The sequence below is a fragment of the Trachurus japonicus genome, chromosome 21 (genome assembly GCF_045865225.1).
Source record: "Trachurus japonicus isolate A0001 chromosome 21, Traja_1.0".
NCBI classification, from domain to species: Eukaryota; Metazoa; Chordata; class Actinopteri; order Carangiformes; family Carangidae; genus Trachurus; species Trachurus japonicus.
This window is the reverse complement of record NC_140927.1, coordinates 32899177-32926619: the sequence shown is the minus strand read 5'-3', so window position 1 is coordinate 32926619 and position 27443 is coordinate 32899177. Positions and strand designations below refer to the sequence as shown.

Sequence of the window (27443 nt, the reverse complement as noted above, 5' to 3'; positions counted from 1 at the left end):
TTTCTGGCTTAAATTATACATTTTTTCCCCTGCGGTCCTCAAACCAAAATTACACAGAGTCCCAGCTATTTTCTCCCTGTTTGAATTGTGTCCTGCATTCTTGCGTCCCCGCGGTGTATTTAAAGCACCGTGGCCTTTCTTTAATTAGCTGAGCCCAGTAATTAACTGGGAGATATTGTTTATTTCGATTATAAGGGTCTGAAGGCTTTTATAGACTGGATGGGAGCAGACCTGTACTTTACGGCTTTAGTCACCGAACGGTTAACGGTGGTCAGTGTGTGAGAGAGAGAGAGTGTGTGTGTGTGTGTGTGTGTGTGTGTGTGTGTGTGTGTGTATTGTTGCAGTGCCACGTCGGTCAGTCTGTGACCGGACATCTCGTCTCCTGCGTCCCCTGAACGCATCAATACTTAAAGGAGAATTCCATTTTGCCATTTTTTGACCCCTAAATCGTTGTGATCGCTGATGGTCACCCAGTGTTGGTTGGAGCAAAAAACTGAAAAACGACTAAAATTGATGCAGGCAAACCAGAGTTACACCATGGCTACCCGGCGCTAGGGATAGCGACAATGCTAACCCATGGGGGCAATTCTTTCAACCACAACAAACACTCAGAAAACAATCAAATATCTATGGTACATGACTGGAATCCTTAGAGACACCACTGAAGTCATATCCACCACTTTATTTACCCATGATCCATTGCGTCACACCACAACGGAAGTCGGTTTTCAACTTCCGTTTCACACCATAGCATTCTAGCGAGCGGCTAACTGGTAGCGTTAGCCACCGGCGTAGGTACCAAATGTGGGGGCTCCGGGCTGCCAAAACCGCTTTGACTAAATCTGATGTTTGTTAAGTCTAGAAAACGAATTATTGAACAAACATTACTATTTCTGTGTGCACGTTTTTGTAATTAGTCATGGTTATCATAGTTGTTAGCTTTGCTGCCGCTGACAGCTAAGCTAACAGCAGCAGCAAACTAATATCAGGACGTCAGCTGTTAAACCCTCCCGTTGTGGGACACGACATGAAACTACTCCAGTTAGCTCAGTCATGTTGTAACTAGGATATCTGCTGGAAAAAATATTTTTTTCATGGACCGTTTATTGAGTTATTTAAAACACTGCTAACGGCTAACAGCTAACGGTTAGCCCAGTTAATCTTTCCGGTGGAATCGAGTGTCATGGCGACACCCAGCGTCATTCTCCGGAAAGTGGTGGATAGTGTAGACTAATATAAACAGTATAAACTTTGTGTTTTTGCATGTAGCCACTCACCTCAGATAGCCCAAACATCCTGGAAAGACGTTACTATCCGATCTCTTTCCAGGATGTTCCAGAGTTCGGCTATCTGAGGTGAGTGACTACATGCAAAAACACAAAGTTTATACTGTTTATACTGTACACTATATGAGTTCAGTGGTGTCTCTAAGGATTCCAGTCATGTACCATAGATGTTTGATTGTTTTTTTGAGTATTTGTTGTGGTTGAAAGAATTGCCCCCATGAGTTAGCGTTGTTGCTATCCCTATAGCGCCGGGTAGCCATGGTAACTCCGGTTTGCCTGCATCAATTTTAGTCGCTTTTAGTTTTTTGCTCCAACCAACACTGGGTGACCATCAGGACAACGATTTAGGGGTCAAAAAATTACCGGAATTCTCCTTTAATCAAAAATTCATCAATAATTGACGTGGAAGGTTGCGTTCAGGATCGCTCGTCTTGTTGATGATCAGTCTCCACATGTTGACAACACACACACACAGACACACACAGACGCGCCCACGTATTCTGTTACTGTTGTGTTGAGATGTTTCACTGTTTATGCCAGTAACATATTGTTTAGTTTCAGTGCTGTACACAAAAGCTGCGTTCACAACACATCAGTGAGGAACCAGTTCACATGTGTGTGTGTGTGTGTGTGTGTGTGTGTGTGTGTGTGATGGAGGTTGTTCTCATGGATCTCTGTCTCTAGTTATTTTGATTTATCTGCTTTTAAACTCGGACTTCTCCCAGTTCAGACTCATAGAGGTTTTGTCGTTTTCCTGTTTAGTTAGTTTGAGTTCTGACTCCTCACTAACAACAGAATTAAAGGTGCAGTCTGTAATAATTAACAAGGTTTATTGTTAAAATCTGAATCTACTACCAATGAATAGGCCTATATTTAAGTGTATAATTGATATAAGATAAAAATTTGCTTGGTTTTCGTAGCCTTATAATTATTCTTTTATGGGTCTTGCTTTAGAGAGTGTCGCCATCTTGCACCGCCATGTTTGTACGGAAATCCAGCCAATCAGAGAGCAGGTTTCAAGAGTTTCACGTTCCATCAATAAACCAATGAAGAGGAAGGAGTAGGAGCAATGTAGAATCTGAACTCACTTGAAATAAGTAGAAAAATCTGCCAGTGAAAGGAAGTTTTTTGTGCTTGTAATAAGAAAGAAAAACTTGCTCCACTATCAGATTTTTCTACTTATTTCAAGTGAAAATCTGCTTGAAAGAAGTAAAAAGTGTCTAAAAACAAGCTACTTTAAATGTGATGAGTCTTATTATTATTTGTATTATTAAGTATAATGAGAATAGTTTTGACTAGAAATAAAACAAATATTCTTGGTAGGATTTTGAGTTTTTGCAGTGTGGTTCAACATTCACCTGTTTGTTGGAGTTTAACATAAAAACACACTGTTGGTTCTGTCACAGTTTTGACTTTAAAACACTGAGAAGGTTCCAGTTATTAATAAAAAAGGTTGTTCCATTAATTCATTATTAAGCTGTTAAACAGGTTTGAGTCAGAAACAACAGCGTGCACCGAGAGGAAAAAAAACAAACCGAATGGATCCGTCATCATAACATGAAACTAAAAATACTAAAACTTTATATGTTTGTCTTTATATTTAGCTTTAATAACATGTTATTAATAGTTTATAAAATACACTGTAAAGGAGTTGACTGTGTGCTTATGTGGGATGACTCACAACTACCGGTACATTATAATATAAAATCCACTGTGCTGCTCTGACACGTTAGTCTGATGAAGCGTTTCCCTTATTTATATTGTATGTTGTTTATATTTATATTGTTTAAACGACATTAAACCATATGACAGTGACTTTTACAAACATTAGAAAGAAGCACTGCCCTACAAAGTGCAGTATCTGTAAAAATGCCAAACTGAGAAAAACAACCTTTTTGTGTTTTTCATTGTCAGGTTTAAGCATCAAATTATGAATAACTACCAAGTCTTTAATTGATTAGATAAAGGTGGACTGAATTAAATGTATTTTATAGTTTGTCTTTCTGACCAATTTTGACCGTTTTATGGCAGATACTGCACTTTTGCCTTGGTTTTGGTGCAGATACTGCACTTTGCCTTGGTTTCACAGTGCTTTTTTGGATGGACAGCAAAATAAAAAGCCCAATAACTCTGGAAATTTTAGCAGTATCAATATCAAATTCTACCAGATTGAAGAGAATATGCCTTTACACTTTTGATCGGTCACTTTGCCTTTGTAGGGCAGAGCAGATCTGACTGAAAAGACTCTGCTCGCGTGTTTTAGAGGTGGACGACGCTGTTTTATAGACGAGAAGAGAAGACGAAGAAGTGGTTTCAAGACAAAGAAGAGGAAAAAAAGACCCAGGAGATGAAATAGAAGAAGACAAAAAGAAAACAAAGAAGGAGAAGAAGCAACAGAGGAGGACTCTCCCTCTCTCTTTCTCTCCGTCTGAAGTTTCCTCGGCGTCTGGAACCTGGATTCAGTTTAGAAGAAGCTCCTCACGCGTGTTCAGGCTGCTGCCACCATTAGGACTTAGTCTAGCGTGGGACAGTGGGATTACTGCGCGTGCACATCCGTCTCAGTGTGTGTGTGTGTGTGTCTCAGTGTGTGTGTGTCTGTGTGTGTGTGCGCTGCGAGCCAAGCCACCAGCCGACCACATGAAGGGCCGGTCTCTGGGAGGTGGAATTTTAATGTGGAAATGGGAACAATGATTTCTACTTTTAACTGTGGACAAGAAGCAGAGCCCATTGAACGCAGCAGCAGAAATGATGGATCAATTATTAATACATTCACCATCACACTGTGAGCCTGAGTGTGTGTCAGCGTTGTGTGTGTGTGTGTTTTTGCATGCGAGCTGCTCTGCTCTGTGTGTGTGTGTGTCGTCATGTGCATGTGTCCTCAGTGAGTCGGTGTTTGTCTGCTTATTCATGCGTTTGTTTCCACCCAACTTGGCATTAGTGAAACTGTTATGGCTCATTGTCAGATGTTGTAGATGCTGCACGCTGGAGATGGCCAGCACAGTGTGTGTGTCTGTGTGTGTCTGTGTGTGTGTGTGTGTGTGTGTGAGACAGAGACACACACACACACACAGACACACACAGACACACACAGGGGGAGGAGAGGAGGAGGACAAACGGCTGAGGATCATAAAATAATCTTTGTTTGTGACTCCGGCCCTTTAACAGGGACGCAAACACGTTATTATCACATGTTCATTATTACATGTTCGGTATTTATTTTTTGGGGGGGTCCCTGAACGCCTCGTCTCGTCTCGTCTCGACCGTGGTGGTCCGGTCTAGTCCGGTCCGGTCCCTCGGTTCCTCTGGGGTTGGTTGGTTTTTTTTCTTTATTTATTTATTTACAGTAAAAGGGACAATACACATTAATGAACATTCGTACGTGTGCACAAATGTAAATGCGTCGGAGTTAGCAACTTGCTAATTTGCATCCGTAGTCTCTTGGCAGGTAACACACACAAACAGACAGAAATGCACAAGAATTATACAGTGGTTCACAATCATATACACATTCATACCTATAGCCTACATAAAGTGCATGTGATCTGTAAAGTGCCTGGTATAAAGTGCCACCAGTTTCTAAAGGTTTTCCCTCGGGGGCTTCAGCCCAGACTGGAAGAGATGAAATGAAATGAAATGAAATGATGATGATGATGATGCTGAAGCTCCGCCCACCCTACGACCAGATAATTAGGAACACCGGCCGACGGGGACGAAGATACAACAGAGCTGTAAACACACAGAGAGAGGAGGAGAGGAGGGAGAGACTTGTTCCTCCTCTTCTCCTTCTCCTTCTTCTTGGGACCCGTCTGGATCTCATTTAGTGGAGAGTAATGCGATTAGCTTTGTTTAGTTTTCACAGCTCCAGCCAGTCCCCATGAAAACCCTTTGTGTGTGTGTGTGTGTCTGTGTGTAGTGTGTGTATTTGTGTTGTCTTCGCCGGCTCATATTATTCAGGTCGTCACTCTGAAGTTAAACCAAACTAGAAACCGATAAAGCTAAAAAAGTTATTTATATAGGAGTTTGGTGCCTTAAAAAAGGGATAGTTCAACATTTTGGCAAATTGGCCCATTGCCATTAAACGCTATAGTCATCATAGCAGTAGATTCGTTACCTTTAATTGTCGGTGCAAGCTGTTTTTAGAACGGCGGAGCAGAGCCGTGAGCTGCTCAGAGCTACGCTACGGAGGCTCATTATGGGATTTCTTGGTTTCCCTCATCATCAAACTCATCAAATACACAATCCAACAACTCCACAACGCTCTGGTGGACAAGTTGTGACTTGCACATTCACCACGCTATGAGATAATAACACAACGTTACCACACAGAGTTGTTTTAGAGGGAAATACAGAGACTGTTGATGAAAAACTGTCCCTGAAGGCAACGCGCATCAGCTGGTTTTGCATGAATTTACCTCTAAAACAACTCTGTCTGGTAACGTTGTGTTATTATCTCATAGCGTGGTGAATGTGCAGGTCACAACTTGTTCACCAGAGCGTTGTGGAGTTGTTGGGTTGTGTATTTGATGAGTTTGCTCCGCCGTTCTAAAAATAGCTTGCACCGACAATTAAAGGTAACAAACCTACTGCTATGACTACAGGGATTATGGCAATGGGCCAATTTGCCAAAATGTTGAACTATCCCTTTAAAGAAAAAAAAGTGAAAAGTGAAAGAAAACTAGAGAATCAGTAGAAGCAGCTGGATATAACTTGGTTTTCTGAGGTTCAGTGAAGGCACCACAGTCTAACCCCTCCTCCTCTGTGTATACAGGTATCATCAAGGTGGGCCGCTGGAACCCTCTGCCCATCCACTTCCTGACCGACGCCCCTGAGGCCACGGTGGCCGACATGCTGATGGAGGTTTACCACATGGTGACGCTGAGGATCCAGCTGCAGAGGTCAGAGGTCACACTGGAACTGTAACTGTAATGTAACTGTAACTGTAACTGAACCAAGAGTCAGTGAACGCCTTATAAAGTCAACGAATGCCACACAGAAAGTCAGTGAACGCCTCGCGGAGTCAGTGAACACCTTATAGAGTCAACGAATGCCACACAGAGAGTCAGTGAACGCCTCGCGGAGTCAGTGAATGCCTTATAGCAGGGGTACTCAAATACATTTGTCGAAGGGCCAGAAATTTTCTTAACAGACACCTTGGGGGCCGCACATTCAAATAGGCCTAGATTGAAATTAAATTCACCTTTTTCGTCTAATAATTTATTTTTATTTTACTTGTAAGCACATAATTTTTATTTATACACTTCATGGTGTTTTGTATGATATAAAATGAAAAATTTTGACATTATCATATCATTTACATATCATGCTGGAGCTTTACACTGCTGACTTGTATCCTCAGACATGCTATGTGATTTTCAACTTAAATATGACCTGACCATCACAGGACATGTCTGACTCTGTTCTGAGGATACAAGTCATTGGTCCTGAAATGTGTGTTTCTCTTCTATAACACACATTCTACATCTCGAAGGCGACGTCTTTCCACACACGGGCTTTTCAAACGAGGCAGAGCTCAGTGGGAAACAGTAGGAGACACAGGCCGATGGAACCGGGACACAACAGCGGGGGAGAAGCAGGTCGTGCAGCTGTGTGCCGCAGACGTGCACGCAAAAACAATTGCGTCTCATCAAATGCGCGCGGCTACGGCTGTTGAGTTGTGAGCGTGCATGACGCGCGGCTACATTGAATGGGTTTGAGCGCGCGCAAAAGACGCTTCATCTGAACGGCCCCCATGCATGATGCACACACAGTTGAACCAAGACGGCGGTGAAAATCACCCACGGTCTCTGCAGACAGGCAGGGGAAACCCTGCAGTCCAGCCCGCTCCCCAAACACTCGCGCATGGTGATTTGGGTTCGTCGGCGTTTCTGTATCCCAGTGCAGGGCCTCACAGGCACACAAACGCTCCGCACGTGTTTACATGTCCCAGCGCTTTGACTTACAGGCGCACGGAGCCCGAGAAATACAGTATACAGTAATATGTAAACTAGTAGAACTCAGTCGCGGGTCTGATTGAAAGGTTCGGCGGGCCGGATGCGGCCCGCGGGCCGCCTATTGAGTACCGCTGCCTTATAGAGTCAACGAATGCCACACAGAGACTCAGTGAACGCCTTATAGAGTCAACGAATGCCACACAGAGAGTCAGTGAACGCCTTATAGAGTCAACGAATGCCACACAGAGAGTCAGTGAACGCCTTATAGAGTCAACGAATGCCACAGAGAGTCAGTGAACGCCTTATAGAGTCAACGAATGCCACACAGAGAGTCAGTGAACGCCTTATAGAGTCAACGAATGCCACAGAGAGTCAGTGAACGCCTTATAGAGTCAACGAATGCCACAGAGAGTCAGTGAACGCCTTATGGAGTCAACGAATGCCACACAGAGACTCAGTGAACGCCCTATAGAGTCAACGAATGCCACACAGAGAGTCAGTGAACGCCCTATAGAGTCAACGAATGCCACACAGAGTCAGTGAACGCCCTATAGAGTCAAGGAATGCCACACAGAGTCAGTGAACGCCTTATAGAGTCAACGAATGACACAGAGAGTCAGTGAACGCCTTATAGAGTCAACGAATGCCACACAGAGAGTCAGTGAACGCCCTATAGAGTCAACGAATGCCACACAGAGAGTCAGTGAACGCCTCGCGGAGTGAGTGAATGCCTTATAGAGTCAACGAATGCCACACAGAGAGTCAGTGAACGCCTTATAGAGTCAACGAATGCCACACAGAGAGTCAGTGAACGCCTCGCGGAGTGAGTGAACGCCTTATAGAGTCAACGAACGCCACACAGAGAGTCAGTGAACGCCTTATAGAGTCAACGAATGCCACACAGTGAGTCAGTGAACGCCTCGCAGAGTCAGTGAACGCCTCACAGAGTTAGTGAACGTCTCACAGAGTCAGCGAACGCCTCACAGAGTCAGTGAACGCCTCATAGAGTCAGTGAACGCCTCACAGAGTCAGTGAACGCCTCACAGAGTCAGTGAACGCTTCACAGTGAGACAGTGAATACCTCACAGAGTCAGCGAACGCCTCACAGTGAGTCATTGAACGCCACACAGAGTCAGTGAACGCCTCACAGGGTCAGTGAACGCCTCACAGGGTCAGTGAACGCCACACAGAGTCAGTGAACGCCACACAGAGAGTCAGTGAACGCCACACAGAGTCAGTGAACGCCTCACAGAGTTGCCTCACAGAGACAGAGAACGCCTCACAGAGTCAGCGAACGCCTCACAGAGTCAGCGAAAGCCTCATAGAGTCAGTGAATGCAACACAGAGTCAGTGAACGCCTCACAGAGTCAGCGAACGCCTCATAGGGTCAGCGAACGCCTCACAGGGTCAGTGAACGCCTCATAGGGTCAGTGAACGCCTCACAGAGTCAGTGAACGCCTCACAGAGTCAGCGAACGCCTCACAGGGTCAGCGAACGCCTCACAGGGTCAGCGAACGCCTCACAGGGTCAGCGAACGCCTCACAGAGTCAGTGAACGCCTCGCGGCAGCAGCAGCTTTATCGTGTCTCATCTGTCGGCTGCCAGGAACTCCCAGCAGCTTCAGGAGAGGAGCAGCCGGGTCCTGATGGACAGATAAAACCAGATAAAACCAGATAAACTCCAGATGAGACGGTTATTATTGTTATTGTCTTGGCAAATACCAGCCAGGTCTGTTTACGTGTTTGTGAGCGTGTATCCGTGGCAACGGCAGAGCTTCACACACTTTGCATCTCAGTGTCTGAATGATTTATCCTGAGGTTGAAGTGGCAGGAAAACGAGGAAGAGGAGGAAGAGAGGAGGAGGAGCTAGAGACTTCAGAGGTCAAATCAGGATTAAAGGAGCAGTTCAACTGTTTTTTTTTAGAAACTTTATAAAATTGTTGACGATTTGATAAGATGAAGCTTCTCATTCATTAAAACACAAGAGGTTGAGTTTGTTCAGAAAGTTTGAGCTTGTGTAAAAACGGATCTGAAAAAAGGAAAAGTGTTGGTCTCCAGCCTTTAGTTGCAATTATCTGTTGTTTAAAGGGATAGTTCACTCAAAATTGATAAACTCATTATCTACTTACCCTCATGTCGACTAAGAGTCCTTAGTCGACATGAGTAAAATTTCAATTTTGAGTGAACTATCCCTTTAATCAGTTGGCGTGATTCTTTTAAAAACTAAAGTTTGGTTCTTGTCACATGTGAATATTCATGCAGCAACAACAGATCAACAATGATGAAGCATTTTCTCACTGTTTTATACTCAACAATCAATTGATCATTAACAGAAACACATCAAACGTATTGATGATGATGATGATGATAACTGTTGGTTACAGCCTCACAGATGATGATGATGATCAGCTGTGTAAGAAATAGTGAAGTATAAATGTGATTCATCGACTGATACTGAGTGTGTGTGTGTGTGTGTGTGTGTGTGTGTGTGTGTTGCAGCTTCTCGCGGCTGGAGGACCTGCCGTGCGAGCAGTGGAACCACGCCACGGTGAGGAACGCCCTCAAAGAGCTGCTGAAGGAGATGAACCAGAGCACGCTGGCCAAGGAGTGTCCTCTGTCCCAGGTGTGACAAAGCCCCGCCCCCCTTAAAGGGACAGTTCAACATTTAGTCAGATCCTCCTCTCACCATAATAACCCCTATAGTCGTAGCAGTAGGTTCATCACTTTTAATTATCGGTGCATGTTGTTTTGAGATCGGCGGAGCAGAGCCGTGAGCTTAGAGTCATTCATTTTGTGATAATGTCAAGAAATAGCCTAGAAATAACGGTCGATTTCAATTTCATTCTGGCTTTTCCCAAATAATTCAAAACGCGAAAAGCATGTGTGATCTTTTGTCTTTATGAAAAACATTACATTATTATGACATTGACTGTTATTTCTAGGCTATTTCTAGACATTATGACACAATTAATTGTTATTTCTTGACATTGTCACGTAAATAACGGCCTGTAAATTAAAGAGTTACTGGAACTACTTGCGCCTTTGAAATCCCTCCGCCCAGCAGCCGTGTCTGGAATGTAGTTCCGGCTGCATTTCCCTCTAAAACAACTCTGTCTGGTAACGTTGTGTTATTATCTCATAGCGTGGTGAATGTGCAGGTCACAACCAAGGGGGCAGTTGTCGTTCTGAGAAGTGAAGCTCACTTCCGCGTTCAAAAAGCTGCAATCCCCTCGGCTTCCTCTGGGGGCTGGCTCCAGAAGGGAGCAACTCCAATTGAGCCCCATGTTAAAATAGCCGATTTTACAGCTTTAAAAAACATATTTACAGCCTGGTACATTTCATTTTTTTGGTCTCAACCGATAGTTTCTACCCCCGCACACACTCTGAGGGGGGTGAATTTTTTTTAAACTCTACTGTTTTACTGTTATTAGGTTTAAAGTTCTGGCCAATTAGGGCGCAGAACCGTTGAGTGACAGGTCCGGCGACCGCTGCTACGAGGCCAGTGGGCGGGTTCTCGGCCGGCCAACGGCCGCACCGCTCCAAATATGGCAAGTAGAATCCAACATGGCGCGGCTCAAACCCCCGTAGTAGCGGCACAAAACAGACTCCCCCAAACCAATGGGTGACGTCACGGACGCTACGTCCATTCTTTTTACAGTCTATGGTCACAACTTGTCCACCAGAGCGTTGTGGAGTTGTTGGATTGTGTATTTGATGAGTTTCCATTGTGTTCACTGCTCACGTCTCTGCCCTGCCGATCTCAAAACAACATGCACCGATAATTAAAAGTGATGAACCTATTACTGCTGTGACTATAGGGATTATTATGGTGAGAGGAGGATCTGACTAAAATGTTGAACTATCCCTTTAAACATCAGCCACTTGATAAACTGCTGCAAGCTGCACGTTTAACCTTCCTCCTCCGGTCCCACAGCCACTTGTGTGTGAGATTTAACTGTCTGTGTGCGACTCTGTGTGTGTCTAAGTGGAGCTCTGGTGGGGGTGTTGATCGCTGCATCAATTGCAAGCATATGTGTGTGTGGCTGGAGATTCCCTCTCTGCTCTGCACTGGCTCGAGTTTCCATGGGTGGCTTCCAATCATGATTAATGTTTGTCTGTTTCTATTGTGTATCAGTGTGTGTGTGTATCTGTGTGTGTGTGTGTGTGTGTGTGTGTGTGTGTGTGTGTGTGTGTGTGTGTGTGTTTGTGCATGCCATGTGGTTGTTGCGTGAGTGTAACCATTTCATATCATGCTGGTAGTTAATTATCTCTCTCTCTGTGTCTCTGTAGAGTATGATCTCCTCCATCGTGAACAGCTCCTACTACGCCAACGTCTCCACGGCAAAGTGCCAGGAGTTCGGCCGCTGGTACAAGAAGTACAAGAAAATCAAAGGTGAGAGGGTCACATGACCACGACCACTTAAAGGGATAGTTCACCCAAATGTCAAATTAGTGGACTAAAGGCTGGGAGAAGTTTCAGAGTCCTCCGTGGCTTCTCTGAGTTACATCGGGTCTCGACGTAGCAGTGCATGTCCATATGACGGTTGCAAATGGATACCAACTGTCTTCGTAACAAAAAGACAGACCAAATAACATCCAAATACCTCCATGCTGCTCGCATGTAATGTCCGTCCTGTATTGAAGCCCCGAAATGCGAAATTGTCCCGAAAAAAATGAAGTAAGTCTATATTTCGGGACAATTTCGCATTTCGGGGCTTCAATACAAGACGGACATTACATACGAGCAGCATGGAGGTATTTGGATGAGTAGATAATGAGTGAAATTTCAATTTTGGGTGAACTATCCCTTTAAGGATGAGACAAGACTTTATTTATCCCTCAGATTAACAAGTAACAGCAGCTCAGGCTCAAGAGGGAAGAAGAGTCAGGAGGAGACCGGTCCAAGACAGAGGGAGGGAAATGAGAATATCATGACAAAAAGTGTAAAACTTAGAGGAAATTCATATGTATTTAAAGGGATAGTTGAACGTTTTGGCAAATTGGCCCATTGCCATAATCCCTATAGTCATAGCAGTAGGTTTGTTACCTTTAATTGTCGGTGCAAGCTATTTTTAGAACGGTGGAGCAGAGCCGTGAGCTGCTCAGAGCTACGCTACGGAGGCTCATTATGGGATTTCTTGGTTTCCCTCATCAAACTCATCAAATACACAATCCAACAACTCCACAACGCTCTGGTGGACAAGTTGTGACCTGCACATTCACCACGCTATGAGATAATAACACAACGTTACCACACAGAGTTGTTTTAGAGGGAAATACAGAGACTGCTTGATGAAAAACTGTCCCTGAAGGCAACGCGCATCAGCGGTTTTGCATGAATTTTGAATTTCATCACATTATGGGGACAATGAAAATGATCTTCATTCATTCAGCTTCCTCAAAAAAAAAAAACTAAACTATGAGGCTTCTCCCTCCGATCCATGTATGAATGATGATGTACGACCGGCCGTCTAAACCTTTTACAGTCTATGGTCTAAGGACCCGGCTCTTAGTTTACGTCTGTTGCCGTGGTAACAGTACATCCTCCCTCCTCCTCCTGAGTCTCTGGAGTCTATTCTGTTTGGGAAGTGACTCATAAAGAGACACAGAAGAATAAGAACAACCACAAAGATGTTTCAGTCAATCTGGTGTGCAGGAGGGATGAGGGCCCTTCTCTCTGTGTGTGTGTGTGTGTGTGTGTGTGTGTGTGTGTGTGTGTGTGTGTGTCATTAGATAACACTCCTCCTCACACACTGGGCTAGACGACAGAGATAGCCTAACGTCTGAGGATGTTTGTGTTGCTGCTGCTGTTTTTTTTGTCCTCCATGGTGGTGGACATGGTTGTTGTTGTTGTTTGTGAAAACAGCTGTCTCTATGGCAACAGTCGACTCATCGTGACGATCGCCACTTTCTCAGTGTGAACCTCTTATACAGTCTATGGTGTGAACAAGCGACTGTAAAGCTGCTGATAGAAAAACAAACAGTAGAAGAAGCACGACGGAGAGTAAAAGACCAATATCAGATCTAAAAGAGTAGTAGCCTAACTGAATTACTGCATTATAAAAGTAACTCATTACCAGGAAAAGGTAGAAAACCAAGAGAAAAATGGTGACTGACGAGACTTACATCTCATTTTTCCAGTCACTATATCACCGTTAGACTAATCTGATGTTTGTAAAGTTTATATAACCATGACTGGACAAACATTACTATTTATGTCTGCACGTTTTTGTAATTAGTCATGGTTATTATAGATTAGCCGGGCTAACGGTTAGCTACCTGTTTAACTTTAATAACTCAGTGACTCAATAAACGGTCCATGAAAAAATATTTTCTCCAGCGGATATCTGAGTTACAACATGACTGAGCTAACTGGAGTAGTTTCATGTCGTGTCCCACAACGGGAGGGTTTTAACAGCTGACGTCCTGGTGTTAGCTTAGCTACCGCCATTAGCTTAGCTACCGCCGTTAGCTTAGCTACAGTTAGCTGTCCCTGTCAGCTGAGCCACTGATGCTTTCTAGACACTGTGATTCCCCCAAACTGAATAAATACCACACATAGCAACACAAAACACACACACATAGAAATAGTAATGTTTCTTCAATCATTTCAGATTTGTCTAAATGGTGATAGGGCATGAAAAATATGATATAGCCTAGCTAAACTCTCGTTCGTTACTACTGTTCTCATTCACATTACATGCTGGTTTTCTACCTGGAAGTAGTTGTAAACAGCAAGGACATTCGTACATACACTTTAACAGGTGTGTTATTATTTTGGGACTTCTTGGGTCAAGTAACGGTGCCTTTTATTGTCAGTAACAGTAACAGCAATGTAACTTTGTGGATTACCTAGTACTGTTCTTGAAAAAAGTAAAAAAAAAAACTCACTCATCCAGTCTGAGGAGGAGACAGGTGTGTGTCAGGTGTCAGGTGTGAAAGTCAGCATCAGGTTGGTTGGTTGGTGATGCATTCAGGGTGCGTTCAGGACTGTAGGAGTCTAGACCTCCTGAGCGCTGGTTCATCCAGAGCTGCTGTGGGGCAGTGAACGTCTCACTGAGGCCTGTCACTGTGTCTCATATGACTCCTCCATCCCAACCGGGTCTGGAAGCTCAGAGGAGGGAGGGGGGAGGGGTGAGGAGGGGGTGAGGCTGGTGCTGCTGACAGAAGGAGGAGTGTTCGGTTACAGTCTGAGTTTCCAGCATTAGTTCTGCTCTTCAGCTGGAAACGGGGCCTGTTCCAGATGTTCACACACACACACACACACATGCACGCTGCTCCTTGATTGGCCGCTGCTGGATTTCTGTGTGAGAAGCTGCAGATCTCTCCACGTGCTTGTTTATCTTTAAAGTTGAAACTGTGTTTGTTCATTATCGATTATTGATTACTGATCAGTGAGTGATGTTTCTCTGTTTGTTTGTGTGGTTGAGCAGTAGATTATCTGGAGAAGATGTGGTCCGGACGAGACCCTGCTGACATCAAAAGTAAGAAACCTGATCGATCGCTTTATTAAATGTTTAAATAAAGGTTAAATTGTGAGTCATTATCAGTTTCACCACAGACTGTGACAGTAACGACAATAATAATATTATATACAAAACGCCAAGTACCAGCCAAGAAATAACAATTAATTACGTCATAATGTCAAGAAATAGCCTAGAAATAACGGTCAATTTCATAGTAATGTCATGTTTTCCATAAAGGCTAAAGATTACACATGCTTTTCATGTTTTCATTTTTTGGGGAAAGGCCAGAATTTTTCTCCACCAAGTCCTAAGTTGCAATTGACCGATATTTCTGGGTTATTTCTATGCAACCAATCGATATTTCTCGACATTACTATGAAATTGCCTGTTATTTCTAGGCTATTTAGACATTATGACACAGTTAATTGTTATTTTTTGGATATTTCTTGACATCATCATGTAATTAGCGGCCTGTAAATTAAAGAGATACCAAAAAATAAAATAATAATAGGCTAATAATGTTAACAATAATAGTCTGAATGCGTCTGACCCTCTCCTCCTCCTCCCCCAGTAGAGAGAGACAACATGGCCGACTTCTGTGTGCTGGGTCAGCGGCCCCCCCCTCACCTGGCCGGCCTGGCGCAGCTCAGTCACCTGCATGGCGCCGGCAGCCCGCTGCTCAAACCGGGCTCAGGTGATCCTCAGGTAAGACTGGGACCATATGCTTTTCTCCCGATCCGATTCGCCTGCGATCTTTTGGGATGCCGATTCGATTTAAATTGCGATTCTACGATATTGCCGATTTTCTTGATTTTTAGTCTGCATTTTTAACACCAGTGAAACAGTTGAATGATTATACAGACTATTCCAGGAACCATATTTCTTTCTTTAGTTTTTGCCACGTGTATGGAGGGTATGCACATGACGTCACGGTACACTGAGCGGCAAAAAGAGGAGTGGCAGAGCCTTTGACCGAGTTACGTTCAAGAACCTGTTCTCAATGACGGAAAGTAAATTCACTGGAGCGGTCTTTTTTTTTTTCGATCGATCAGCTGTGTTTACAGTTTCAGGTGTCGTAGTTCTGATGTTTAGACAGATAAATTAGTCCTCTAACTCATCCTACAGTTTGACTGGTCAGAGTTTTTCAGAATAAAAGCTACTCGGGTTAAAGTGTCGGGTGTCACTGTCAGGACGACAGTAACAGCTGTAATCTCGTCCCTCTGCACAAACAGTGAGCCTGTCAGTCACTCTGCAGGTGCCGCGGTCACACTGTGTGTTGCTATGGTTACAGGATTGTCAGTGTGTGTTACTATGGTTACAGGATTGTCAGTGTCCGTGCAGCAGACGGTTTTGGGAGCTGGTTGTCGATTCCTTTTGACATCAATTTCTTTTGATATAAGATATTTTATCCAGTTTATGAGTCCACCGCTATCCGCCAGCACGTTGAGGGAGGTTTGTTTTGCCACTCAGTCCGATCGAACGGGGCGTTGCCGAGGGCAACGTGACGTAAACGCATACCCTCTATTGTTTTGCCTCGTGCTGACGGACCACTTGTTTACATAGAGGCTTGTTTATGCCGTTACGTGCAGCGGCTGTCGTCCGTCTGCCGTCTGCCCGATTTCACGTGAATGCAGCATGAAAAATACGACTGAGTTGCTCGAGATATACAACCACAACACTAGATGGGAGGAATTCCTACACAATGTACCTTTACAAAAAAAGAAAAATTGTCGTGGAAATTCTTAGCCGTTTGCTGTTGGTGAATAATGAAATAGAGACTTCGCCGGCCGACATGAATTTATTTCGTTGCAAGGAAAGGTCAGTTCATACCCGAGTGGGTGATGGTAAAGAAAAGACAAAGACAATGGGAAAACCTAAACATTTATAGCTGAGGGAAGGTCCACTTCTGGGGTGTGTTTGTGTCCTTTGGCCGGCCCCTTCCCTGGTTGTGTTTTCACACCTTCACCTTTGAAGGTATCATCACCGGTCTCCCGAGGTATGGAGTTAAGAGATACAATTTAAAATACAAAGGGGTTTGAGTGTGAATTAGGAAGTGGGAAGTTGGGCATCACAGATGGTTAAGTGTAAAGGAACATGAATTTACAATTGCAGAGGGAAGTCTGGGAAAGTAGGGTGTAGGAACGTCTCAAGTGATTAAAGCAAAGGAATATTAAGATTTACCATTACAAAATCGATTTAAAAATCGTCAAAAAAAATATTGCGATACTTATGTGAATCGATCTTTCCTCCCCCCCCTCCCCTCAGGCCGCCTCCCAGCCGCCGCAGCAGGCCGCGCCCCCCCAGCAGCAGCAGCAGCAGCAGCAGCAGCAGCAGCCCCCGCTCCACCACAGCCCTCCTCTGCGCTCCTCGTCGGGCCAGGCGCCTCCTCCTCCTCCTCCTCCTCCTCCTCCGCCCGGCGCCCTGCAGCCGCTGCTGGGTCCCGGCGGGCTGCTCTCCCCCCAGCTCTCCCCCCAGCTGGTCCGGCAGCAGCTCGCCATGGCGCACCTCATCAACCAGCAGCTCGCCGTCAGCCGGCTGCTGGCCCACCAGCACCCGCAGGCCCTCAACCAGCAGTTCCTCAACCACCCGCCCATCCCCCCCCGGGGCTCCAACAAAGCCGGCGACCTCCTCCCCGGGAGCAACAACGCCTCGGCCGCCGAGGTCTCCTCTGAGATCTACCAGCAGGTCAGAGACGAGCTGAAGAGAGCTAGTGTCTCCCAGGCCGTGTTCGCCCGTGTGGCTTTCAACCGCACACAGGTAGGACAACAGGAAGGACTGGGTCAGATCAGAGGGCAGAGGTCAGAGGTCAGAGGGAGACGCAGCAGGGACAGACGAGGAGTCACATAGGAACCTTAAAGGGATACGTCGATATTTTTTTTTTTTTCGTGCCTTGCCTCACTCCCGAGCCCATGACCAGCAGATAGACACCATCCTTTCGACTGTGCGTGCAGTAACAAGGGAGATAGAGCCGTATCGCCCGTAATTAGCTTAGCTCAAACACTGGAAGTGTATGGGTAGTGTTAGCCTGCCTCCTACCCGAGCCAAAATCAGCAGTCAGAAGCTGATTTCATTTTAGCTCTAAACTCTGTAAATATATCACTTTATTAACATTTCAAACATGTTTGGCGAGAAAGTAGCCGTTTAGATCAGCAGTGTGTCGTTAATTTGTCTAAATACCAGCTGTTTACAATTTTGTTCGGACGAATTCGGTGCTACTCAAGCTAGCCGTTGTGACCAACGCACTTCCGCTTACTTTCACAAAATAAAACACCCGTTGCCCTTTACATACAGAAAACCATGAGGATAGAATTAGTGCTTTTACTTTGAAATAGGAAGCTAACCTACCCTCGATGTAGCTAGCTTGAACCAAAATAAACCGTCTTTGCTTGAACCCTCCGTTTTGACCGATCTCGTCCCGTTAGCGGCATTTGACCGCTCAAGATGCCTTACCGGAGAGTTTTGTCAGCTCTGAGACGAAGATCGGCCCGCCGGTTTCCGTTTAGAGTTGCTGAAGAGTTTCTCTGATGACTTTAGGTGGAGGCAGGCTAACACTACCCATACACTTCCAGTGTTTGAGCTAAGCTAATTACGGCGATACTGCTCTATCTCCCTTGTTACTGCACGCACAGTCGAAAGGATGGTGTCTATCTGCTGGTCATGGACTTGGGAGTGAGGCAAGACAAGAAAAAAAAAAGTTGGCTTATCCCTTTAATGTATGAAATCTAAAGACAGGAATATATACACATCTGTAAGGCAAGGCAAGGCATCTTTATTTATATAGCGCATTTCATACCAAGGCAACTCAATGTGCTTTACATAAAGACAAAAAAGAACAGCATAAAACAGCATAAAAACAAAAAACAAAAAAAGTAAAATCAAAGAAAATAGTTATTAAGTTATTATAAAGAGCTTCAGCTATAAGCACATGAAAAGAGAAATGTTTTTAACCTGGATGTAAAGGTGCTCACAGTTGGGGTTGATTTCAGTTCTGCTGGTAGTTTGTTCCAGTTGTGTGTAGAGAAGCTGATTTATTAAGAACATTTGGAGTGGTCTCTTCATTGTTTCCAGAGCTGTAAATACTATCTATCTATCTATCTATCTATCTATCTATCTATCTATCTATCTATCTATCTATCTATCTATCTATCTATCTATCTATCTATCTATCTATCTATCTATCTATCTATCTATCTATCTATCTATCTATATGAATGTTCATCCTGTCAGGCTGAACTGATCTCAGCTCCATCACACCAGAGTTTCTCACTTTCCTGAGATCTGACAGGAATAAATAGCGACTGACGTCACTGATAGAGGCTGATGCTGCTCCCCCACCTGGTGGTATTTTCAGTGGGATTAGTGGGAGCGTGGTGGTGGTAGTGGGGGGGCTCTCTGGGTCATTGAGTCTCCTTCCCCGCCCTCGCAGCAGCACAAACAGCTGATGCATTCAGCCTGTGCTAAACTGGTTACCGTACGCCCCATTAGACCAATGTAATGGGAGACGGCTCATAGAGCTACTGGTGCAGAGGCCAGGTGTCTGAGGCCGAGGCGACGTTTAGATCATCACACTGTTTATATATCAACTCTAATAAAAGTGGAGCAGGAGCTCAGTCTGAAGGGAGAAGGCTCTTTAAAAGAAAACATCCAGTATAAAGGTAGATGTTTGTATTAAAGCTCCATACAGTATAAAGGTAGATGTTTGTGTTAAAGCTCCATACAGTATAAAGGTAGATGTTTGTGTTAAAGCTCCATACAGTATAAAGGTAGATGTTTGTGTTAAAGCTCCATACAGTATAAAGGTAGATGTTTGTGTTAAAGCTCCATACAGTATAAAGGTAGATGTTTGTATTAAAGCTCCATACAGTATAAAGGTAGATGTCCATGTGTAGTGTGATTATAAAGCAGCTCTAGGTTCTATATTAATACTGTGAAAGTATCAAAGCCTCAGTCCACAGAGAAATGCACACAGCTTGTATTCAGAAACTGAGCCTTAAAACCAGCCGTCAGGACTTCCTGTCACTTTGTGATGTCACAACTAAGCCCCGCCCCCTCACCACCACTTGGACCCACCATCCATCCAATAACTTTGCAGGATTTGTGGTTTCTCTGAGTGTTTTATTCTGAAATCTTCTCTGTTTTTAATTGGATCACTTTAGAAAACATCCAGCCAATCAGAAGAGAGAATCAGAGAGTCAATTCATTAATTCATTAATTAAAAACTGAACCTCTGATTTGTTTAAGCTTCTCAAAGGAAGTTCCTGCATTTCCTTTTGTCACTACATAGAAGAGAAGCTGAGAATAAACAGAATACATTTGTGGAGAAAGTGAAAATAATCTCACATTTAGAGGAACGTTTTAAAACAACCTGCTCGGTCGTGTTGTTCCTCTCACTGAGGTCGAAGGCGGCCTGTGTGTTTGTGCCCGGTCTTCAGGGTCTGCTGTCAGAGATCCTGAGGAAGGAGGAGGACCCTCGCACGGCCTCCCAGTCTCTGCTCGTCAACCTCAAGGCCATGCAGAACTTCCTCAACCTGCCCGAGAGCGAGCGGGACCGGATCTACCAGGAGGAGAGGGAGCGCACCATGAACCCGTCCGTCGGCCTCCCCGCCTCCAACTCGTCCAACCCCGGAGCGCCGCGCCTCTCACAGGTCGGTCGGTCGGTCTGCAGCTCCTCCAGCTCCTCACACACACCACCACAACTGGATGATATAATAATAATAATGATACAAATTTATTTCCAAGCGCTTTTACAAATGGTCAAAGACACTTTACACATTTAAAAATCATAAAATAGAGCGTTAAAACAGTATAAAACACACAAACTTCTACATTAAAAGCTAATTTAAAGGGATAGTTCAACATTTTGTCAAATTGGCCCATTGCCATAATCCCTATAGTCATAGCAGTAGGTTTGTTACCTTTAATTGTCGGTGCAAGCTATTTTTAGAACGGCGGAGCAGAGCCGCGAGCTGCTCAGAGCTACGCTACGGAGGCTCATGGGATTTCTTGGTAAATTCATGCAAAACCACTGATGCGCGTTGCCTTCAGGGGCAGTTTTTCATCATCAGTCTCTGCATTTCCCTCTAAAACAACTCTGTGTGGTAACGTTGTGTTATTATCTCATAGCGTGGTGAATGTGCAGGTCACAACTTGTCCACCAGAGCGTTGTGGAGTTGTTGGATTGTGTATTTGATGAGTTTGATGAGGGAAACCAAGAAATCCCATGAGCCTCCGTAGCGTAGCTCTGAGCAGCTCACGGCTCTGCTCCGCCATTCTAAAAATAGCTTGCACCGACAATTAAAGGTAACCAACCCACTGCTACGACTATAGTGATTATGGCAATGGGCCAATTTGCCAAAATGTTGAACTATCCCTTTAAAGAGGTGAGGTTTGAGCATGGTGTTGAATGTTGGGAGGCGTGTGCAGATCCAGATCCAGAGGGATGAAGATGGTTAGGATACTGTATGGTTAACCCTCTGAGGGCGATCATGGCGGGGGATTGTTTCACTCTTTTGCGTCTATCTCCAGAACGCTGAATGATACCAACGTGATTATTTTTTTTATTGAAAACGAGACACTTCGGCCTTTATAAAGAGTCCACTGGTTTGTCTGTAGCTCAGCCAGATGTGGAGTTAGTCCTGCCTCAAACATCCCTGTCCAATAGGAGACTCCTGCCCCATCACAGGACGGACCAAGAGAGTTCATTGACATCAAGATGGTTGTTGCTCTGTTGCCTTTTATGATAACAATTATCGAAAAAATCAGCTGTAAATGTGATAAATAATGCATAGATTACCATTTATACATTTAACACAAGCTAAGACCAAGACATGAGATCATATCATATGGAAGGAGAAAGTTTGTTAATGCAGGAAACGGGACAAAAAAAGCCTGTGTGTGCAGTGCACCCAGTGGAAATGTCAGACCTGTTTTCATACCAGATTAATGTAATGGGGCATTTCTGTAAATATGTAAATAATATATGTTGTATTATAGTTACAGCCCTTATTCTTTTCTCAGAGACCTCAAAGAACAGTAATATAGTGTCTAAAAAGTTTTTTTTAATAATTTCTGTGCGTTTCCAACAAATATATTTTCTGTTTTTTATTTTCCTTTACGTTTCTGATCATATATCTTTCTCTACATTCATATGCCACCACTACAGGATGGATATTCTGAAAGCCCAGGTTGTCTTGAACAAAAGGAAGTCAGTTAGTTGACTGTGCATCACAGAGCTGAGGTTTACTAACAAGGATTAATGCACAAGGAGAGCAGGAGACAGAAACACATGTTATGAAGGGATAAAGATCACCGACTGGGAACATGTGATCGTGACCCGTGTCCTGTGTGTTTATGTGTGTGTTTATGTGTGTGTGTGCGCATAGAAAGTGTGGGAGAGGAGCTTGGACGACCAGATCACCCCCGATACCTGGGCCTCCATCTGGAAGAACAAGACTAAGATCTCCAACTCGGTGCGTTTTATCTGTGATCTCTGACGGAGCGGCGGCACGTCGTGTTCTCATGTTCCCCCCCTTCTCTCTCTTTCTCTTTTTTATTTTTTATCTTAAACAAATTCCAGTTATAAAGAGGAAAACAGCTTCAAAGGCAGCATGCTGTAAACATAAAGGACACTGTAGAGCATTTGGAAAACGTCTCTCCATGTGCACATGATGATGATTTAACATGCTGGATGATAAGACGGTTCCTCTGATGCCCATTCATGGCTGTGGGGCGAATGCACGGCGCTCTCTCTATTCTTATTATGTCTCTGTAAAATTATCTGAGCATCGTTTACACTGAGGGAATGTAAGCTCTCCGGTCTGAACATGTCCCGAGCTCCACTTCAAACGCTGTGTACACAAGCGCTTCCCAGAGCCAATACATGTTCATTCAAACAGAAACAACAGAGAATGACAAAAGAGAAGGACTTAATGACTTTGATCTGTAAACAACATTCATGTGGAGACGTGCGCTGCAGATGTGCAAGCTGATGCTGATGCTGATGCTCACACACACACACATATACACACACACACACAGGGAACAAACAGTGCACGTGTGTTCTGGGAGCAGCTCGGCCCGATCATCAGCTGATAACCTCCACTCATGTGTAAACACAACACTGACTCTGACTCTGCTGCATGAATCTCTGCAACAACCTGAAGTAGCAGCAACCTGACGTCTTCTCTGTGTGTGTGTGTGTGTGTGTCTCTCTGTGTGTGTTTGTGTGTGTGTGTGTGTGTGCATGTGTGTGAACCTTCAGCCCAAGCCCGGCGGACCGGGACCGGAGCTGCCGCTGAAGCTGGAGGCGCTGGTCAACATCACGTCAGGCATCTACGAGGAGATCCAGCAGGAGATGAAGAGAGCCAAGGTGTCGCAGGCGCTGTTCGCTAAGGTGGCCGCTAACAAGAGCCAGGTGAGGGGGGAGGAGGGGGAGGAAGGAGGGGGGAGGAGGAAGGAGGGAGGAGACCCTGGGAAAACAGAAGGAAGACAATATCAGATGAGCATCAGTGTTTGTTCACTCAGATTTTGGATTAAGCGGAGACACTACAGGTGAATAGGGTAAAGATTTTAACTAACAGATATCACCATGAAACTTCCCAAGTTTATCACTTACATTAAGACAAATATTTTTTGTATTACAAGTTTTGTCAAATGTTATGTTTAAATATGTAAATGAGGCAATATCTGATGAAATATGCGCTAATCTGCATACATTTCTAGAACCGAAATCTGAAAAATGGATGAAGCCCCTTTCAAAATTCTTGTTTTATTTTGTTGACATATTAGAGTCAGAGGTTTTTACAGAGGAGGATGTTGGATATCTCTTTTTATCACGCTGTAAATGAGAAAATACTGTCACCAGCCCTAAAAAAAAATCAAATTTCTCCATGTTTTTAGTAATAAAATGTTGTATAAATGAGGTTGTGAAGGATATATCAACAATCCCCTCTGTAAAAACCTTCAGAATATAGAAAGGGATCAAACTGGAAGGTTTGGTGTCTGTAAGTGCTGCTGAAGTGGAGATTTCTAGCTCAGAGTCTGAGTCTGAAAAACTCATTTTGAGAAAACTTTCAAGTTTAAAGACTTGGACTGTAAAACTCCATAGATTGTTATTGTACATCGTACTTTTACAATTTGTTGCGGATACGGAGGAAATGACCATTTTTGGAACCTCCATCATTGTTCAGGAGAGAGAGCTTTACAATGACACCTGACATGACATGGGTCAGACTAACTTGTGGTGAATTTAGGAGAAATCTACTGACAAAAGAGACAAAAAGAAGTAAAATAAAAACCTTAATGTGGATTTTCTACCATTTCTTTTGACTTTTCTGAGAGAGAATACATGTAAAGGAAGAAAAATAGCCCAAAATCTCTAAATTGATCAGTGCAAAAAAAACAAAAAAAACAAAATATAATTTCAGACTTTTACCAGCTTTGATTAATAATGTTCTATTATCTATCTCAGCTCCAGCTCATTTGTTAATTAAAACAGCTTTATAAAATAATATTATAACATAAGAGGTTACAGAGATTGAAAACAAACTAATAAAAAAAAAATGTATCTGAGAGTTGATGACAAATATAGTTTTTAACTTCTGAAAAACCTTCATTTAATTATGATTCATACGTGAAACACAGAGTACAGTAGGCGACAGAGCAGTTTACGTAATGTGTTTTTACTCCCTGAGCATCGTCTGCAGGTTTCCACCAATCACAGCAGAGCAGCAGCAGCAGCAGCAGCTCATAGACACGGTGGATATTGATATATTGATTATATATTGTGACAGTTTCAAACTCCTCTCCTCGGTCTGTAAACCACGGTAGAAAAAACAGAAAACCAGAGAGTAGAAAGTGAAACGAACGTCGACGCTGCGTTCGAGGAGCGTGTGTGTGTTCGTCCGGGCTTCCAGGTGTGAGCGTGAGAACGGGTGTGTGTGTGGAGATGTGTGTGTGTGTGTGTGTGTGTGTGTGTGTGTGTGCGTGGTCCCGGGGGTCGGCGGCTCGGGGTCACGGCTCAGTGCCTCCATCTGCTGCAGCTGTCCACGAGGCCGAGGAGGAAGATGATGAACACAACAGCTGGTGTCACACTCTGAACCAGTCTACCACAGATAATTGAATCTTCTCCTCCTCCTCTTCCTCCTCTTCTTCCTCCTCCTCCTCCTCCTCTTCTTCCTCCTCCTCCTCCTCCTCCCACTTTTACCTCACGTACTTCCGACTCACTCTTTCTGTTTTTTTGTTTTTTTTGCTAAATTTAATTTTGCTCTCGACTTCACAGTTTTCTGTGTCTCTTCTCTGTCTCCCTCCATTTTCTCTTCTTCCCTCCCTGTTTCTCCTTCTCTTCCTCCTCCTTTCTCCTCCTCCTCTTCCTCTTCTTCCTCTTTCTCTTCCTTCCTCCTCTTCCTCTTCTTCCTCTTTCTCCTTCTCTTCCTCCCTCTTCCTCCACTTGCTCTTTCATCCTCCTCTTCCTCTTTCTCCTTCTCTTCCTCCTCCTTCCTCCTCCTCTTCCTCTTTCTCCTTGTCCTACCACTCCTTCTCTTCCTCCACTGGCTCCTTCATCCTCCTCTTTCTCTTCCTTCTCCTCTTCCTTTTGCTCCTTCTCTTCCTCCTCCTTCCTCCTCCTCTTCCTCTTTCTCCTTGTCCTACCACTCCTTCTCTTCCTCCACTGGCTCCTTCATCCTCCCTCCTCTTCTTCCTTCCTTCCCCCTCCCTCTCCTTCTCTTCCTCTTCCACCTCTCTCCTCCTCCTCCTCCTCCTCCTCCCCCCGGGTCACTGCAGACAGCTGAAGCTGCTGGTTCTTGACCTGCAACGATATCAACAAAAATGACACTGATCAATATATTGATGACATTGATAAATAAGCAAATATTTCAGTGGCATATGAACCACACACACAGCTCCTCTTCCTGTTTTTATTGAACAAACTGCACATAAATAATAATCAGTCAATGAAACAGAACCTACTGTACCTTTTTCAGGATTTCCCCCCCCCCCACTTTCCATAAATAAAGACCAGGAAACCTTCACAGATCTCCAGAACAAAATGAGAAAATCAGCTCAATCCAGAACCATCAAAATAAACTGGTTCCCGAATGCAACTTTGAACCGGCCGGCGCGTTCAGACTGAAGAAAAAAATAATTGGTTCGGAACCTGAAGAGACCAACATTTATCTCCTAAAAATAATTTAACCAGCCGGTGGTAAACCTCTAAAAACCTGCGGGTAAGTTAATTAGCGATCGTTTTCTCCCCCCGGGATGACGACGGAGGTTGGCCGGCCGAGCAGCTCTGCAGACCGGCTGCTGGAGCTTCACTTCTCCGAAAAACATCGGAGCAAACTTCTAAACAGCCGTCATTTGGATAAACTGGCCGTACTTATGCTGTAGTATGCTGTTTCGGAAAGAGCTGTTGCTGTGTTTACTTCCGCCTGTGTGACGCGGAATGACGTCCTCCCACTTTGGTTCCACTTAAAGGGATAGTTCACCCAAAATTTAAATTTCATTACTCATTATCTCCTCCCCCTCATGTGGACTAAGGGCTGGGAGAAGTTTCAGAGTCCTCTGTGGCTTCTCTGAGTTACAGGGGGTCTCGGCGTAGCAGTGCATGTCCATATGACGGTTGCAAATGGATACCAACTGTCTTCGTAACAAAAAGACACACCAAAAAACATCCAAATACCTCCATGCTGCTCGTATGTAATGTCCGTCTTGTATTGAAAACCCCGAAAAGCGAAATTGTCCTGAAAAAAATTAAATAAGTCTATATTTCAAGCTTGTTTGTAGCAGAAGCTCGTCTTCCCAGTTCGTCCAAATTTGACGAACCAGGAAGAGGAGCTTCGAGAAGCTTCCGCTACAAAACAACATTACATACGAGCAGCATGGAGGTATTTGGATGTTTTTTGGTGTGTCTTTTTGTTACGAAGACAGTTGGTATCCATTTGCAACCGTTATATGGACATGCACTGCTACGCCGAGACCCCCTGTAACTCAGAGAAGCCACGGAGGACTCTGAAACTTCTCCCAGCCCTCAGTCCACATGAGGGGGAGGAGATAATGAGTGCAATTTCAATTTTGGGTGAACTATCCCTTTCAACTGGTGTGAAGATAGATAGAGCCAGACAGCACCAGACCCGTGGCAGTGTGAAACCGCTACCTGTGTGTGTCTCTGACCCCCCCTCTCTTGTGTGTGTCTGTGTGTGTGTGTAGGGCTGGCTGTGTGAGCTGCTGCGGTGGAAGGAGAACCCGAGCCCGGAGAACCGGACGCTGTGGGAGAACCTGTGCACCATCCGGAGGTTCCTCACGCTGCCGCAGAACGACAGAGACCTGGCCTACGAGGAGGAGTCACGACACCACCACACGGAGCGGCTGCACACCGTGCTGCACCTGCCTCAGGACGCACAGGTAGCTACACAACACTACACTACACTACACTACACTACACTACACTACACTACACCACACTACACCTGCTGCAGGACGCACAGGTAGCTACACAACACTACACTACACTACACTACACCACACTACACTACACTACACCTGCTGCAGGACGCACAGGTAGCTACACAACACTACACTACACTACACTACACTACACTACACCTGCTGCAGGACGCACAGGTAGCTACACAACACTACACTACACTACACTACACTACACTACACTACACTACACTACACTACACTACACTACACTACACTACACCTGCTGCAGGACAGGACGCACAGGTAGCTACACAACACT

The 27443-nt window shown here is 44.5% G+C and overlaps 1 protein-coding gene across 1 annotated transcript in view; it reads left to right on the top strand.

Moving 5' to 3' along the window:
- Positions 1-27187, top strand: part of LOC146965589 (DNA-binding protein SATB2-like) — a 47094-nt gene extending 19907 nt beyond the window's left edge. Inside the window, exons 4-13 of the mRNA XM_085766236.1 lie at positions 6055-6181; positions 9735-9858; positions 11526-11628; positions 14669-14719; positions 15273-15406; positions 16967-17458; positions 20134-20346; positions 22084-22170; positions 22962-23114; positions 26906-27187. Coding sequence (XP_085622362.1) covers positions 6055-6181; positions 9735-9858; positions 11526-11628; positions 14669-14719; positions 15273-15406; positions 16967-17458; positions 20134-20346; positions 22084-22170; positions 22962-23114; positions 26906-27187 — 1766 coding nt within the window. The remainder of the gene's footprint in view (positions 1-6054; positions 6182-9734; positions 9859-11525; positions 11629-14668; positions 14720-15272; positions 15407-16966; positions 17459-20133; positions 20347-22083; positions 22171-22961; positions 23115-26905) is intronic.
- The last annotated feature ends 256 nt before the right edge of the window (positions 27188-27443 follow it).